The sequence below is a fragment of the Lepisosteus oculatus genome, chromosome 14 (assembly GCF_040954835.1).
Source record: "Lepisosteus oculatus isolate fLepOcu1 chromosome 14, fLepOcu1.hap2, whole genome shotgun sequence".
Lineage (NCBI taxonomy): Eukaryota > Metazoa > Chordata > Actinopteri > Semionotiformes > Lepisosteidae > Lepisosteus > Lepisosteus oculatus.
The window spans coordinates 42,649,068-42,666,983 of NC_090709.1; the positions used below are offsets into that span (position 1 = coordinate 42,649,068).

At 49.9% G+C, this 17,916-nt stretch overlaps 2 protein-coding genes across 2 annotated transcripts in view; both read left to right on the forward strand.

The window, feature by feature from the left end:
• Window positions 1-17,916, forward strand: part of LOC107076061 (zinc finger protein 271-like) — a 179,142-nt gene that overhangs the window by 62,964 nt on the left and 98,262 nt on the right. The gene's annotated exons all lie outside the window — the stretch shown is intronic.
• On the forward strand, window positions 7,284-16,870 carry LOC138242631 (trichohyalin-like). Its single transcript, XM_069198180.1, has 9 exons — window positions 7,284-7,421; window positions 7,715-7,795; window positions 9,025-9,105; window positions 9,271-9,603; window positions 11,469-11,642; window positions 11,961-12,188; window positions 14,363-14,659; window positions 14,860-16,296; window positions 16,671-16,870. Exons 1-8 carry the CDS (start codon window positions 7,284-7,286, stop codon window positions 16,294-16,296), a joined length of 2,769 nt encoding a protein of 922 aa, XP_069054281.1. The 3' UTR covers window positions 16,671-16,870.

Genomic DNA, 17,916 nt, shown 5'->3' on the forward strand with positions numbered 1-17,916 from the left:
GTTTTTTTTTTTTAAGTGATATCTTCAATTCCTGTCCTGGAAGTCACACGATGTGAGCAATTGTTTTTTCCACGTTGCGATCCACAGAGCCTCAGACGCCCAGTCTGACGGTAACCCAACCAGAATGGATTCTGCTGGGAGCCGGACTGAGCTCGTTCTTGCTCCCTGTGCTGAAAACAGAATCAGCTCTTCCCCGAGCACCGTCTACAGCTGCTGGATGGTGCCCTGCGTCCTGCTGCTCCGGCAATTACTTTGACGAAAGACGGATCACCTGTGCGTTTTTAACTTTCTCGCAGCGACAGGCGGGACTGAAGGTGGGGGATATGAAGGCACCCGCTGGTACATCAATTTCACGATCGAAATAGACTTCTCTTTTTAAAAAAAAAAAGAAAGTAGATATGATGAGGCGCCTGCTGGGACATCGTCTCCAAATTGCACAATCGCCATAGACCTTTTAAGAACCAGGCATAACCCTGAAAAGAGCATTAACTGTATTCGTTTTTAAAATGAATCGCTTTTGAATCCACTTTGATCTCTTTACGTTGCATTGGACATCGAAAGAAAACATGCATACCTCATCTAGCAAGGGGCAGAGCAATATTATACGTTGCCTTCCAGTGTTTCCAACGTGTGATGGATTTGTATGGGCGTCTGTATGATACCACTACAGCACTGGCGCAGGTGCCAAGATCCACTTTCACACGACTTTTTCAGTCTCTTCTCCTCTCACAAATGAACTGGAGCTCAAGAGCTTTTATCTCAGAGTTTGAATAATAATAATAATAATAATTGCTTACACTTATGGAGCGCTTTCCTGGACACTCCACTCAAAGTGCTTTACAGGTCAGGGGGAATCCCACTACCGCCACCAATGTGAAGCCCCCACCTGGATGATGCGACGGCAGCCATAGTGCGCCAGAACGCTCCCCACACAGCAGCTCTCAGTGGGGAGGAGAGCAGAGGGATGAAGCCAGTTCAGAGAGGGGGGTTATTAGGAGGCCATGATTGGTAAGGGCCGATGGTAAATTTGGCCAGGACCGGGAAATTTGGCCGGGGTTACACCCCTACTCTTTTCGAGAAACGCCCCGGGATTGTTAATGACCACAGAGAATCAGGACCCCGGTTTGACGTCTCATCCGAAGGACGGCATCTGTTTACAGTCTGGTGTCCCCCATCGCTATACTGGGGCATTAGGACCCATGTGGACCACAGGGTGAGCGCCCCCTGCTGGCCCCACTAACACCTCTCCCAGCAGCAACCTGAGTTTTTCCCCAGGAGGTCTCCCCTCCAGGTACTGACCAGGCTCACACCTGCTGAGCTCCAGTGGGGGGGGGGGGGGCTGCCAGCTGGGAGCTGCAGGGGGATATGGCTGCTGGCATTGCTATTGATCGGTGATCGTTCAGTGGTGGGGGTGGGGGGGGGGTCCGGACGTGTCTGTGAGGCTGAAACCGGACGGTACCGCGTGCCGGGCTCGGCTGCACTGCGGCGTTAGCAGGGCAATGACGTCACGGGGACACGGAGAAAATCAAGACGGGTCTATAAAAGACCTGCGTCAGCTGTCGGTTTGCAGTCAGTCTGGACTCTTAAATCCACCGATCCGATTTCAAATCTCTCTTAACACCTGAGCTGCGGCTTCTTTCGGAGAGCATTAGGTTAATCGAAAGTGTATCGATGAAATCTTTAATATATTCAGGTGGGGGGGAGCTGCGTCAGCATGCGTCTCTGCAACAGAACAAGTAATAGGTTTATTCCCTGCTGAAAAGAGAAAAACACGTTGTGTTGTGTCTCCCTCTTCTTTTCAGCAGGGAATATACGGATGGAGCTGGTGGCTCTGGGGCTCAGGATCTGCGCCTGGGGCTGGAAGGGTTTGCCGGTTCAAATCCCGCGGCCGGCAGACGAATCTTTCTCCGTTGGGGCCCCCGTGAGCGAGGCCCTGAACCCCAGCTGCTCCAGGGGCGCTGTACAATGGCTGACCCTGCGCTCTGACCCCCCAGCTTCTCTCTCTCCCTGTCTGTGTGTCTCCTGGAGAGCCAGCTGGGGTCTGCGACAAGACAAGTTCCTCATGCAAGAAATTGTATAGGGTTAATAAAGTGATGTTATTATTATTATTATTATTATTATTATAATACCTATTACGCGTTCCTCTGCTATATTGTTCGGTTTAACTCAAAATGCTTTTCTTCCACGTGAGAGACGTATGGTGTGGAGGCTGCGACAAATGTATGATTTCTTGGAAGAAAACGGTTCAAGACTCTAGCGCGACACTCAAAGCCTTTGCCCTTTTAAAAAGATATGATATGTTTAAACAGACGGGTTGTTTTTTTTGTAACTTAAGACGTTTTCGGGACTCGGGCTCGTTAAGTCAACGCGTATGGATGAAACCTTTAAAGTTTTGATCGGTTGAAATCAAAACGCTTTACGACCACAAGAGAGAAGTATCGTATGAAGTGTCGCGGACGGCTTGCTCTGCGTTGTGTCAAAGGGGACGCCCAGGCACACCAGATAGAGGTCTGCGATTTTATTTCCTTATATGGCCTGATATGGCCAGCAGCCATATCACCCTGCAACTCACAACTGGCAGCCCCCCCCCACTGGAGCTCAGCAGGTGGGAGCCTGGTCAGTACCTGGAGGGGAGACTCCTGGGAAAAACTAAGGTTGCTGCTGGGAGAGGTGTTAGTGGGGCCAGCAGGGGGCGCTCTCGCCCTGCGGTCTGTGTGGGTCCTGATGCCCCAGTATAGTGACGGGGGACACTAGACTGTAAACAGGCGCCGTCCTTCGGATGAGACGTCAAACCGAGGTCCTGACTCTCTGTGGTCACTAAAAATCCCAGGGCATTTCTCGAAAAGAGTAGGGGTGTTACCCCAGTGTCCTGGCCAAATTTCCCATTGGCCCTTACCCATCATGACCTCCTAATAACCCCCCTCTCAGAACTGGCTTCATCCCTCTGCTCTCCTCCCCACTGAGAGCTGCTGTGTGGGGAGCGTTCTGGCGCACTATGGCTGCCGTCGCATCATCCAGGTGGGGCTGCACATTGGTGGTGGTAGTGGGATTCCCCATGACCTGTAAAGCGCTTTGAGTGGAGTGTCCAGAAAAGCGCTATATAAGTGTAAGCAATCATTATTATTAATTATAGGACATAAAACACGTGGGCGTTACACACGCTAAGTGTCTCTCTCTCTCTCCCGATTGGCGTCCACAATGCATCTCGGGAATCACCTTATAATCATATGATAGAAATAACAAAATATATAGATACTTTATTGATCCCGTGAGGGAAATTGCAGTGCAACAGCAGCTTAACATAGACAACACAGCCACAGTGTAACGAATTATACAATAATAATAATAATAATACAGTTCAATCAATACAGTGAGGGGTGCACTACTCACAGACCAGGACACACAAAGAGCAAACCAGAACAGAACAGCACGCAGAAAAATCGTTTTGCCCATGTGAATATAAATATAGATATAAATATAAATGTATTGCACGGGTCCCTGGCGTATATTGCCCCCCAAAACGGTTGTAAACGGGGAAAAGAAAGAGAACCGATGTCGCAGTAGATCTGTAGACGTGTTCAGGCCAGAAACAGGTCACTGTCGATGTTGCCTCTGCCCAGACGCAAGGCGGATAACATCTAGAATGATATCTAATATGTAACAATATAAAGACTGATATATCATATCTAAAAGTGTGATCTAGAAGCAGAAGCAGGTGACCAAGCTAGGAGTTCTGGGAAAAAAACGGCTTTTATTTGCGTTCGGGATTTTGGCGCGACACCCAAACCTCTTTAAACAGCGTATAGTTACTTAAATCGCCGAAACGGGTGAGGAACTGAGGGGCTCGGGTGGAAATCAAACCAGGGCTGATCCTCCGGGTTTGTATTCTGTGTCTTAACGCGTAAAAGCGCTGATTTACCGGGACCGTCTCTCCTGCTCTGCGGGAGGACGCTATACAACGTTTTATTTAGTATGTGAAGTCGACTCGTTTTTTTTTTTTCTGTTGAATTAATTTCATTCCTCGGCTCCTCGCTCTCCTTCTCCAGCGGTTATGAACCGCCTCTCCTCACACGCCCGGTAGGTTTTTATTTTTATTTTTGGAGATGTTATATCTGTAAGAAACCCCCCCCATCCCAATTAGGGTCAGGAGTCTCCTCCGGCGGTGACGCACTCCGCTCCGTCAGATGGAGCTCTGTGACGTCACAGACGGCAGCCAGAACGCCGGGATCAGACGGCGAGACCGCGGGGAGGTGCGCGGAGCGCCCGGAGCAGAGTTATCGATCACTTATCTACCGACGAATCAATTCATTCAACCGGAGAACCGTAGAATAATCGATTCACGTCACCGATTGGTGAGTACTGACTCCTTCCCCCGTTCTTGACCCTGTTTGAAATATCTAGGAAACTGCCTGTATCGATCAGTTACCATAGTACGTTTAGTATGGATAATATTCATTCCGAAATTAAAGAATGATTATTCAATTTTTTTTTATTATTATTATTATTATTATTATTATTATTATTATTATTTCGGAATTGTATTCTAGAGCTAGAAAATTATATTCCAAGTTGATAAATGGGTGTAAGTAACAGTTTAAATGCATTTTCCCACTGTTTATAAATCATAAGTATGGTAACCATGGCGACGGAGGTGTCTCGCCTGCGTCACAAAGAGCGGTGTGACGTCACGGACAGCCACTGGTACTAGTGTCTTCGTGTGATTATTAGTGAGAGTACAATCGGTAGTTTTAATATTAATGCTCGTGTTCATGTGAGTAGTAATGATGATAGCCCTACTGATAGTTTTAATGCTGGTATTCATGTTAATATTAGTGATAATTTTAGAGTTACTGGTAGATTATTTACACTAGTAGTCATGTTAGTTTTAGTGATAGCATTACTGTTATTAATAGTTTAAGTAGTTTAGTAGTAGTTTATGTCAGTTTTATGATGATGATAGTGTAAGTCTTAGTGATAGTGTTACTATTGTAATATGAGTGGTATTTGTGTTAGGGTTTAGTTATAGTGTATTTGTAGTTATGAGTGTATGTGGAGTGTGTCTGTGAGTGTATGGTGTTTGTCAGTGTGTGAATGTGTGTCTGTTAGTGTGATATGTCACTGTGTAGGTGTGATTTGTCTGTTAGTGCGTGGGTGTGTGTCTGCAAGTGTGTGGTGTCTATCAGTGTGTGGGGGTGTGGGTCTGTAAGTACTAGTAGTGTCTATGTGTGTGTCTGTGAATGGGTGCGAGTATGTGTGTGAGCGTCTGTGTGTATACGTGTGTGTGGTGTCTGTGAGCGTGTGGGTGTATATCTGTCTGAGTGTGTGTACTGTCTGCGTGTGAATGGGTCTGAGTGTGTGTGTGATCATGTGTGTGAGTGTGTAGGTTATGTGTGTGTAGCTGGGCTTCGACTCCACTGCTGTGTCTGACAGAAGTGACCCATCAACAGGTGTTGAGGCCCAGAGTCACTTGTGAATTTCTAGAGCACTTTAGAACTTTCTAGAGTCCAGACCAATTAACAGAAATCTGTGAGTGTTGTGTTTTTATCACAATTAGCGTATGTGGTGTCTGTGAGTGTGTGGATATGAGTGAGTGTGTGGGTGTTTGTAAGTGTGGGATGTGTGTGAGTGTGTGTGTCTGTGAGTATGTGAAGTGTCTCTGTGTCTATGTGAGTATTAATGAAGATAGCACTACTGATAGTTTTAATTTATTGCTAGTATTCATGTTAATTTTACTAAGAGTAAATCTGGTAGTTTTACTAATAATACTAGTATTCATTTGAGAATTAGTGATGATAGAGCTACTTTTAATGTGTGTGAGTGTGTGGGTGTATATCTGTCAGTGTGTGTGAGTGTGTGTGTAGGTGGGCTTGGGCTCCACTGCTGTGTCTGACAGAAGTGACCCATCAACAGGTGTTGAGGTCCAGAGCTGCTTGCGAATGGAGCCACTTTTTAGAGTCCGGACCAAAGTCCAGAGAGCTGTGAGTGCCCTATTTTTATCACTATTAGTAGTAATGACAGCAGTATAGTAGCAGGAGTATTAGTCTCAGAATAAGGATAATAATCTGATGTAATGGTTGTGGTAGGAATAGTAGCAGTAGCAGCAGTAACAACAATGGTTGTTGGATTATCCAAGCAGTTACTTCAGAATCTACAGCATAACATACTTAGACTCTAGTTTTCTAGATGCTCTGGATTAAAAGGCACAATATAAGAAACAATTGATTAATTGATTGATTGATTGATTGACTGTGAGAGTGAAGTCTGGTCGAACGCGTTCGTCCAACGAGACTGCCCTGTCCACAGATGTCAACAGCGGCGAGCGGGGAAGATGTCCAGAGACTGGAGACGGGTTCGAGAGTCAGGTCCCAAGCCCAGAGAGCTGTGAGTCCACTGCTGGTCTTCTACATATTGTGCCTCCTCCTCTTCCTCCTCCTCCTCCTCCTGAAGTGACAGCCCACCGCTGTAGCGGGGGCTCTGCCGTCCTCTCTTGGGGAAGAGAAAGACTCTCCCTGTGGGGATCTGCGCGTGTGTCAGTATGTGGAAGTGTGTGTGTCTGAGGCTGTGTGTGTGCGCTTGTGAGTCTGGTCCAGCCCCTGTCTGTAACAGAACTGTGTCTGACATCCCCAGATCAGGATGGAGGTAGCAGGAGACTCAGCCGATGCAGGTTGTGGAGCCAGACGAAAGTCCCCAAGAACAGTGAGTCTGCATTATTATTATTATTATTATTATTATTATTATTATTATTATTATTATTATTATTATTATTATTCAGGCGTGAGAGGGTGTGTGTGTGTGAGACAGGGGGGCTCTCAAACTCTCATTCTTAGAGGATCTGGTCCGTCTCCTGGTTTTCTGTCCACCCAAGATCTCTGTTCCAAAGTGTATCTATTTTTTTTTTTTTAATTCAACAAAAACGACCTTTTCACAGGCCTACAATATTTATCTGTGCCTTGAAGCTTTTGGAGTCGTCAGCAGATAAAAGATATCATTGAACACGTTATTTCCACATCTTACTTGAGAAGATAATGAGCTTAATTGGTTAATTGGCTAGCCCCAGTTCGAAAGAAAACCTGGAGATGCACCTGGCTCTCTAGGGACTGGAATGGGGCTTGAGACTCCTGGTCTGGGAGAACTGGCCCATCAACAGGTCTCAGCTGGGATGTTGGGGGGATCATGAAGCCGGATAGCTGAGGGTTGGACACTGCTTCTAGATCGAGGACGACTGTCATGTAGGGTCATCTTAGGCCATGATGATGATGATGATGATGATTATTATGACGAAGATGTGTTTGGGTGGCTGGCTGGCAACTCTGTTTCCTCCTCCCCAGCGCCGCCGGGAGAGACTCGCTCAAGACGAGAATGAGCTGGCCAGGCTGAGAGTGGGGAGTCGCACCGAGGCCTGGGGCAGATCCCAGAGAAACGTGAGTCTTGGCTTCAATAACGTGGTGGGGTGGCTTGTTCCATACCCCCACCACCCTCTGTGTACAGCAGTGCCTCCCTGTCCTGACCGTGGGGCCTCATGAGATAAGCCAGGATATCGGCTTCAACAACATGATTCGACTGCTCGTTCCACACCCCCGCAACCCTCTATGTAAAGACGTGCCTCCTGCTGCCCTGCTCAGTTTTCAATGCTCTTTCCCAAATGTTTGATACCGTTTGACTAAAAATAAGCCTGTCCTGAGACATATAAACTTGGTCGGCTTCTGCTGGTGAGACTAAAGTAGAGACGGGCGTGGCCCTGAAAGGCCGGAGAGGGGCGACCAACGCTGAGGCTGTGAGCAAAGACTCTTCCAGAGTAAGACAACCAGCGGGTTCTGCTCAGGATGATGATGGGGATGCGGATGATAGTGGTGGTCTTGAGGGGTGATGGTCTTGATGAAGGAGCTGCTGCTGATGATGGTGGACATAATGGTGGTCACGATGAAGTGAGTGGAGTTGATCGGTTTTTAGAATGGTGATGAAGATAGTGGAGCTTGTGATGCTGCAGGTGGTGATGATGGCGATGAAGATAGTAGAGATTGGGACGGTGGAAGTGATGGTGATGAAGATAGTGGGGATTGGGATGCTGCAGGTGATGATGATGAAGATAGTGGGGGATGTGATGGTGCAGGTGATGATGACGGTGATGAAGGTAGTGGGGGTTGTGATGGTGCAGGTGATGATAATGAAGATGGTGGAGGTGGTGATGATGGTGATGAAGATAGTGGGGGTTGTGATGGTGGAGGTGATGATGATGAAGATAGTGGAGCTTGTGATGATGCAGATGATGATGATGGTGATGAAGATAGTGGGGTTGTGATGGTGGAGGTGATGATGATGAAGATAGTAGAGATTGGGATGGTGCAGGTGATGATGGTGATACAGATAGTAGAGATTGGGATGGTGGAGGTGATTATGATGAAGATAGTGGAGCTTGTGATGGTGCAGGTGATGTTGATGGTGATGAAGATAGTGGGGGTTGTGATGGTGGAGGTGATGATGATGGTGATGAAGATAGTGGGGGTTGTGATGGTGCAGATGATGATGATGAAGATAGTGGATCTTGTGATGGTGCAGGTGGTGATGATGGTGATGAAGATAGTGGGGGTTGTGATGGTGGAGGTGATTATGATGAAGATAGTGGAGCTTGTGATGGTGCAGGTTGTGATGATGGTGATGAAGACAGTGGGGGTTGTGATGGTGGAGGTGATTATGATGAAGATAGTGGAGCTTGTGATGCTGCAGGTGATGATGATGGTGATGAAGACAGTGGGGGTTGTGATGGTGCAGATGATGATGATGGTGATGAAGACAGTGGGGGTTGTGATGGTGCAGATGATGATGATGATGATGAAGATAGTGGATCTTGTGATGGTGCAGGTTGTGATGAAGGTGATGAAGACAGTGGGGGTTGTGATGGTGGAGGTGATGATGAAGGGGACACAGTCATGCCTCTGTGTGTGGGTGTGTGTGTGTGAAAGGGGAGGTGGGGTTGGGTCAGGTCTGCTGCTGTCATCTGATGGGACAGTATCTCTCCTCCTGCAGATCCATCAGGAGACGATTGCGGACTGTCGGAGGGAGAGGGACCAGACTCCCCCCGCCTCTCGCCCCAGGCAGCCGAGAGCTGTGAGTCCGTGAGCCTGACGTGTCTGCGACATCTGTCGGAACGTTTGCTCTCAGCTGTAATGATGGGGGGGACTGGGATTGCCGGGAGACCGGAGCTTGTCCTCCTCGAGAAGGTCCTCTGTCTGTCCTCCTCATTGCCCTCTCTCTGCGCCCCTGTCCCCTCAGGCCAGCCAACCAATCGCCCGGCAGGAGACCGAGACCCAGCCGGTGGACAGGCCGAAAGGCCCGGAGAGGGATCTCCAGAGGGACAGGGCGCGGACCTCCTCCTTGGACACCCCCGTACGCCCTCGCGTGCCCCCTCGCACACCCCCTGGCCCCAGCACTGCCCAGACGGCCCTGTGGCGGCTCAGGGAAGGAGTGCGGGTCGAGATGGAGGGGTTGCTCCAGGCGGAGGAGGGCCAGGTGCGCACCTGGGCTCAGAACGCCATGTCCTCTGTCCAGCTGGACTGCCTGGAGTTGTACGACGAGGTCCTGGCCGAGTTTGGATCGGAGGGATCGGTGAGTCCCTGGAACCCCCCCCCCGGTACACAGGGGCTGGGCTGACACGCCTGTCCCCCTCAGCTTTCCAAGATCACCCCCTCTCGGTTATTGTGATTTCAAGTGGGTGGGTGAAAGACGCACCGCTTGCAGGTCACCACTAGGGGGCATCATACAGCGGGTGGTGAGACTCTTGGTCATCGATGGCAACAGCATGGTGACACCCCCCTCTATTGGGGTGACTCCCCCTCTCTCTATTGGCTCTCTCAACAGTGGGGTGACCCTCCCCCTCTCTCTATTGGCTCTCTCAACAGTGGGGTGACCCTCCCCCTCTCTCTATTGGCTCTTTTAACAGTGGGGTGACTCCTCCTCTCTCTATTGGCTCTCTCAACAGTGGGGTGACCCTCCCCCTCTCTCTATTGGCTCTATTAACAGTGGGGTGACCCTCCCCCTCTCTCTATTGGCTCTCTCAACAGTGGGGTGACCCTCCCCCTCTCTCTATTGGCTCTCTCAACAGTGGGCTGACCCTCCCCCTCTCTCTATTGGCTCTCTCAACAGTGGGGTGACCCTCCCCCTCTCTCTATTGGCTCTCTCAACAGTGGGGTGACTCCTCCTCTCTCTATTGGCTCTCTCAACAGTGGGGTGACCCTCCCCGTCTCTCTATTGGCTCTCTCAACAGTGGGGTGACCCTCCCCCTCTCTCTATTGGCTCTATTAACAGTGGGGTGACCCTCCCCGTCTCTCTATTGGCTCTCTCAACAGTGGGGTGACCCTCCCCCTCTCTCTATTGGCTCTATTAACAGTGGGGTGACCCTCCCCCTCTCTCTATTGGCTCTATTAACAGTGGGGTGACCCTCCCCCTCTCTGTTGGCTCTCTCAATAGTGGGGTGACTCCCCCTCTCTCTATTGGCTCTCTCAACAGTGGGGTGACCCCTCCCCCTCTCTCTGTTGGCTCTCTCAACAGTGGGGTGACCCTCCCCCTCTCTCTATTGGCTCTATTAACAGTGGGGTGACCCTCCCCCTCTCTCTTGGCTCTCTCAACAGTGGGGTGACCCTCCCCCTCTCTCTATTGGCTCTCTCAACAGTGGGGTGACCCTCCTCCTCTCTCTATTGGCTCTCTCAACAGTGGGGTGACCCTCCCCCTCTCTCTATTGGCTCTATTAACAGTCGGGTGACCCTCCCCCTCTCTCTATTGGCTCTCTCAACAGTGGGGTGACCCTCCCCCTCTCTCTATTGGCTCTCTCAACAGTGGGGTGACCCTCCCCCTCTCTCTATTGGCTCTATTAACAGTGGGGTGACCCTCCCCCTCTCTCTATTGGCTCTATTAACAGTGGGGTGACCCTCCCCCTCTCTGTTGGCTCTCTCAATAGTGGGGTGACTCCCCCTCTCTCTATTGGCTCTCTCAACAGTGGGGTGACCCCTCCCCCTCTCTCTGTTGGCTCTCTCAACAGTGGGGTGACCCTCCCCCTCTCTCTATTGGCTCTATTAACAGTGGGGTGACCCTCCCCCTCTCTCTTGGCTCTCTCAACAGTGGGGTGACTCCTCCTCTCTCTATTGGCTCTCTCAAGAGTGGGGTGACTCTTGGCTCTCTACTGGTAATTATGTCAGAGAGACACCACAGTTCCACCCCTTGTCCCCCTGCCTGGCGCTGTGGAGCATTTTTGAGATATGCTGATGGTTCACTGTGCTTGTTCTCCCTCTCTGGTACAGGAGTGGGTACTGAGTTAGTGGGGTTTCAGGGTGGAGATGATCAGAAACTTGAACCCAATCCCAAAATTGAAACGGCGAAGCTCTGATAACGGGGGGGGTGTGGTTTGACAGCACCCCCCGGACCTGGGGTCAGGACAGCTTTGCCTGATCCTCCCTTCCCCCTTCGTTCCGCTGCAGGGCGCAGGAATCATGAAGCAGGACGACTACGAGGAGGCGAAGGAGACACTGAAGTCCTACTTCGAGAACATGAAGGCCCAGTGTGACTTCTCCGAGGTGGACGAGTGCTTCCGCCAGGCTGCGGCCGAGCTCGACCTCATCCTGCAGAAGTACCTGGGAGACGCTGTGGCCGAGGTCTGTGAATCGCAGGTTCAGTTTTTCCTCTCTGTAGCAGTCTTAGGACAGTCTGACCTGTTTATATAGTGACCTGTTAGGGCTCACTATATAAACAGACCTGTACAGGCTCTTATTGGACACACGGTATAGTCTCATCTGTACAGACTCTTATTGGACACACTGTATAGACTCACCTGTACAGACTCTTATTGGACACACTGTATAGACTCACCTGTACAGCCTCTTATTGGACACACTGTACAGACTCACCCGTACAGCCTCTCATTGGACACACTGTATAGTCTCATCTGGACACACTCTTCTGTGTGTCTTCAGTCTCCACAGCTCAGGAGACGCACGATCCAGCTGGGCGAGCCTGTTAAAGAAACCGAGCTGTCCACCCCTCCCTCTCCTGGACCTCCGCGCCCCTGGGCCCTCCCTCCTCAATCGCCTGTGACCCTGCTGAGCTCAGGGAACCCCCTGACTGTGCCATGCTACTGCCATCAACCCCCGGAGGAGCCCCCTCCTTTGAGGAACTTGGGAGTTCCTGAGACTCAGAGACAGGTGAGAAGAAAACAGAACCTCTGTCCTTGTGTGGGTCACCTGTACAGACTCTTATTGGACACACTGTACAAACTCACCTGTACAGACTCTTATTGGACACACTGTATAGGCTCATCTGGACAGACGCTTACTGGACACACTGTACAGACTCACCTGTACAGACTCTTATTGGACACACTGTATAGACTCATCTCGACAGACTCTTATTGGACACACTGTATAGTCTCATCTGGACAGACTCTTACTGGACACACTGTACAGACTCACCTGTACAGACTCTTATTGGACACACTGTATAGTCTCATTTGGACAGACTCTTACTGGACACACTGTATAGTCTCACCTGGACAGACTCTTATTGGACACATTGTATAGACTCATCTGGACAGACTCTTATTGGACACACTGTATAGACTCACCTGTACAGACTCTTATTGGACACACTGTATAGTCTCATTTGGACAGACTCTTATTGGACACACTGTATAGTCTCATCTGGACAGACGCTTACTGGACACACTGTACAGACTCACCTGTACACTCTTATTGGACACACTGTATAGTCTCATCTGGACAGACGCTTACTGGACACACTGTACAGACTCACCTGTACAGACTCTTATTGGACACACTCTATTGTCTCATTTGGACAGACTCTTACTGGACACACTGTATAGTCTCACCTGGACAGACTCTTATTGGACACATTGTATAGACTCATCTGGACAGACTCTTATTGAACACACTGTATAGACTCACCTGTACAGACTCTTATTGGACACACTGTATAGTCTCATTTGGACAGACTCTTATTGGACACACTGTATAGTCTCATCTGGACTCTTATTAGGACTCACTATATAAATAGACCTGTACAGACTGTATAGACTCACCTGTACAGACTCTTATTGGACACACTATATAGACTCACCTGTACAGACTCTTATTGGACACACTGTATAGACTCACCTGTACAGACTCTTATTGGACACACTGTACAGACTCACCTGTACAGACTCTTATTGGACACACTGTACAAACTCACCTGTACAGACTCTTATTGGACACACTGTATAGACTCACCTGTACAGACTCTTATTGGATACACTGTACAAACTCACCTGTACAGACTCTTATTGGACACACTGTACAAACTCACCTGTACAGACTCTTATTGGACACACTGTACAGACTCACCTGTACAGACTCTTATTGGACACACTGTATAGTCTCATCTGGACAGACGCTTACTGGACACACTGTATAGTCTCACCTGGACAGACTCTTATTAGGACACACTGTATAGTCTCATCTGGACAGACGCTTACTGGACACACTGTATAGTCTCACCTGGACAGACTCTTATTAGGACACACTGTATAGTCTCATTTGGACAGACTCTTATTGGACACACTGTATAGACTCACCTGTACAGACTCTTATTGGACACACTGTTTAGACTCACCTGTACAGACTCTTATTGGATACACTGTACAAACTCACCTGTACAGACTCTTATTGGACACACTGTATAGACTCACCTGTACAGACTCTTATTGGACACACTGTACAGACTCACCTGTACAGACTCTTATTGGACACACTGTATAGTCTCATCTGGACAGACGCTTACTGGACACACTGTATAGTCTCACCTGGACAGACTCTTATTAGGACACACTGTATAGTCTCATCTGGACAGACGCTTACTGGACACACTGTATAGTCTCACCTGGACAGACTCTTATTAGGACACACTGTATAGTCTCATTTGGACAGACTCTTATTGGACACACTGTATAGACTCACCTGTACAGACTCTTATTGGACACACTGTATAGTCTCATTTGGACAGACTCTTATTGGACACACTGTATAGACTCACCTGTACAGACTCTTATTGGATACACTGTACAAACTCACCTGTACAGACTCTTATTGGACACACTGTACAGACTCACCTGTACAGACTCTTATTGGACACACTGTACAAACTCACCTGTACAGACTCTTATTGGACACACTGTATAGACTCACCTGTACAGACTCTTATTGGACACACTGTACAGACTCACCTGTACAGGACCTTATTACAGCCGCAATGCTGTATACTGAGGGTATATTAATAATAAGAAGTCAAGAACTGTCCCCAGCAGTCCTGTGTCTGTCTTCAGTGCCCAGGTTCCGGGGGGCGTGCTTTCCAAGTGGACCCTGACAAAGACGAAGAGGACAACGTGTCCGCCTCTTCCCATCCTGACGCTGACCTGCCCCAGGTCACTGCCCCACTGTCCAGCCAGCTGCCTGTCCCCAGACCCCTCCCTCGCCTCCCTCCCATCACCTCCCAGGAGAAGGCTGGGGTGAAGAAGACTAAGAGGAAGAGGAAGAAGGGGCAGGGGAGGCAGGAGAGGCAGGAGGACCCACGCCCTGGAGACAAGCCTCCTGGAGCTGTAGCTCCTGAGACTCCAGGAGAGGTGAGGAGTGAACCTTTACTGGAGTGTCCAGTCAGTGTATCTGTATGAACCCCTCTCTCTCTCTCAGTGCAGTGTTAATGTACTGGAGTGTCCAGACAGTCAGTGTGTCTGTATGAACCCCTCTCTCTCTTTCAGTGCAGTGTTAATGTACTGGAGTGTCCAGTCAGTGTGTCTGTAGTAACTCCTCTCTCTCTCAGCAGGTCAGCTCCTCCCGTTCCTTCACCAGGATGCTGTGCTGTTCTGGGGTCGATGAGGATGAGAGTGACTCTACAGAGCTGAAGAGAAGGCATGGGTCCTTGAACACCCAGGAGCAGGATGAGGAGAGGAGACAGAAGTGGGAACGGAGGTTGATGGAACAGAGACGGGAGGCGCAGGAGGAGAAGGAGAGGAGGAAGCTGGAGGAGGAGAGGAGGAAGGTGCAGGAGGTGAGGAGGAAAGTGTTTGAGAAACAGCAGAGGAAATGGGAGAAGGAGGAGGAGGCCAGGAGGAAGGCGCTGGAGGAGGAGAAGAGGAGACAGGAGAAGGAGGAGGAGCAGAGGAGAAAGACTGAGGAGAAGCAGCAGAGGAAACGTACCAAGGCGGCAAACGCGATGAGGAGGACAGTGGACAAGGAGGAGAGGAGACGTGCCCGGGAGGCGGAGGAAAACAGGAGGGAGCAGCAGAAGCAGGAGGGGAGACAGGAGGAGAAGGAGCGGAGGAGCTGGAAGGCCTTCGCTCGGGGGATGGAGAAACGCCTGCAGCAGGAGGAGGAGAGGAGGCAGAAGGCAAGGGAGGCGTGGAGGCGAGCTCAGGAGGAGGAGAGGAGGAACTGGCTTGAGGAGGAGAATCAGAAACGGGCAGAGGAGGAGAAGGAGAGGAGGAGGCTTTGGGAAGAGCAGGAAAGGAAACAAGCAAAGGAGGAGAGGGAGAGGATGATGCTGTTGAGGAAGCAGAAGAAGAAAGAGGCGGAGGAGGAGAAGGAGAGGAGGAGAGTCTGTAAAAAGGAGGAAAAGAAACGGCTGGAGGAGGAGGAGGAAAGGAGGAGAGTCTCGGAGAAGCAACAGCTGAAGGAGAAGATGGAGAGGAGGAGAGCTTTGGAACAGGAGGAGGAGGAGAGGAGGAGAATCCTGGAAAAGGAGGAGAAGGAGCGGAGGAAGCGGGAGGAGGAGAGGAGGAAAATCACAGAAAAGGAGGAAAAGAAGCAGAGGAAGCAGGAGGAGGAGAGGAGGATAATCGCGGAAAAGGAGGAGAGGGAGAGGAGGAGAGTTTTGGAAAAAGAGGAGGGGAAGAGGAGGAAAATCGCGCAGAAGGAGGAGAGGGAGAGGGAGAGAGCTTTTGAAAAAGAGTTGGAGAACTGGAGGAAAATCGTGGGAAAGGAGGAGTCGCAGAGGAGGAGAGTTCTGGAGAAAGAGGAGGAGAGGCGGAAAATCTTGGAAAAGGAGGAGAAGGAGCAGCTGAAGCAGGAGCAGCAGAGGAGGAAAATCATGGAGAAGGAGGAGATGAAGAGGAGGAGACGTTTGGAAGAAGAGGAGGAGAAGAGGAGGAATCTCTTGAGAAAGGAGGAGAAGGCACAGTTGAAGCAGGCGGTGGGGAAAGAGAAGAAGAGAGAAGCGAAAGCTCAGAAGACGAGAGCGAAGGAGGAGAGGAGCAGCCTCTAGGTAAGTCCAGACTCCATCGTCCTCGGCGAAGGGCTATCCCATCCCACTGCTGACACCAATGTAACACCGCTACGGGGTTCAGGCGGGCGCCCTCGCCTGCTGCCGCGTCAGGTCGGCCCCCCACCACCATGGGGGGGGGGGGCTCGAACCCGGGGGCCTCCGGTGTCACTCAACAGGGACCCAGCCTGTTGAGCTAAAGGGAGATCTCCCCCCAGCCCAGCGGCTGTGGGTCCTGCCATCACAGGGGAGGGCGGTGACATCTGCGTTACAGTACTATAAACGGAAGGGGGGATTTTACTGTTGTAAGCAGCAGCAGGAGTGCTATAATTCGTAGGAAGAGCAGAATGTATGATTTTTCTTCTTCATGTTTGCAGATTGCAGAGAAACTGCTCAAGCTATTGTTTCGGGGGAGCCCGACACCTCGCCAGACTCGAATGAAGAGAAGAAAGGAGCTGGGAAAAACAATACAGAAATAAAGTTGAGAATCCAGAGGAAAGGAGTCTCCGCACGAGGAAAAAAGGAAAAATCGATAAACCAGAGTGTAGATAAGAAATAAAGGAGGAAAGGAGATCAACATGACTTGTGTTGTGGATTTATTTGATATTATATCTGTCAGGGTTAGTATTGCCATCTCACCCTGCAACTCACAACTGGCAGCCCCCTCACTGAAGCTCAGCAGGTGTGAGCCTGGCCAGTACCTGGATGGGAGACCTCCTGGGAAAAACTAAGGTTGCTGCTGGGAGAGGTGTTAGTGGGGGCCAGCAGGGGGCGCTCTCACCCTGCGGTCCACGTGGGTCCTGATGCCCCAGTATAGTGACGGGGACAGTATACTGTAAACAGGCGCCGTCCTTCGGATGAGATGTCAAACCGAGGTCCTGACTCTCTGTGGTCATTAAAAACCCCGGGGCGTTTCTCGAAAAGAGTAGGGGTGTAACCCTGGTGTCCTGGCCAAATTTCCCATCAGCCCTTACCAATCATGGCCTCCTAATAACCCCCCTCTGTGAACTGGCTTCATCCCTCTGCTCTCCTCCCCACTGAGAGCTGCTGTGTGGGGAGCGTTCTGGCGCACTATGGCTGACGTCGAATCATCCAGGTGGGGGCTGCACATTGGTGGTGGTGGAGGGGATTCCCCATTCCCTGTAAAGCGCTTTGAGTGGAGTGTCCAGAAAAGCGCTATATAAGTGTCAGTAATTATTATTATTATAAGTAACACGCGCTGACCAATTGCGCCACTGGGGCTGGGTAATTTACTTTCCCTGCCCAGACTGACGCTGCCCAAACACAGGGTGAAAACAGGGTTTCGGCATGTTTTCAGTCTCTGCCTGGGGGTGGGAAGAGACAGTAAAACAGCAAGAAAAATACAAGGGGAAGATAATGACAACAACAACAAAACAACACTGAACGCAACTTATAAAGAAAATGAAAGGAACTGAAAATGTATTAGTTCGATCAGATGAATTTGGGTGGGTGGTGGAGGGGCAAGAGAAGGATCAAATCTGTTCAATTATTGTCCGCCTTTCAGTTGGGTCTGAAACTAAGTCAGTTCAGTGACTTATTCAGACATCGCTTTAATATTTTATCACGAAACGGAGCAGAGCAGGCGATCAGTGATGCGTGCTT

Coding starts and splice junctions, on each gene's coding strand:
- LOC138242631 (XM_069198180.1), top strand. CDS start 7,284: ATGTGTTTGGGTGGCTGGCTGGCAACTCTGTTTCCTCCTCCCCAGCGC. Junction 11,643..11,960: donor TGGGAGACGCTGTGGCCGAG/GTCTGTGAATCG, acceptor GTGTGTCTTCAG/TCTCCACAGCTCAGGAGACG. Junction 12,189..14,362: donor TTCCTGAGACTCAGAGACAG/GTGAGAAGAAAA, acceptor GTCTGTCTTCAG/TGCCCAGGTTCCGGGGGGCG.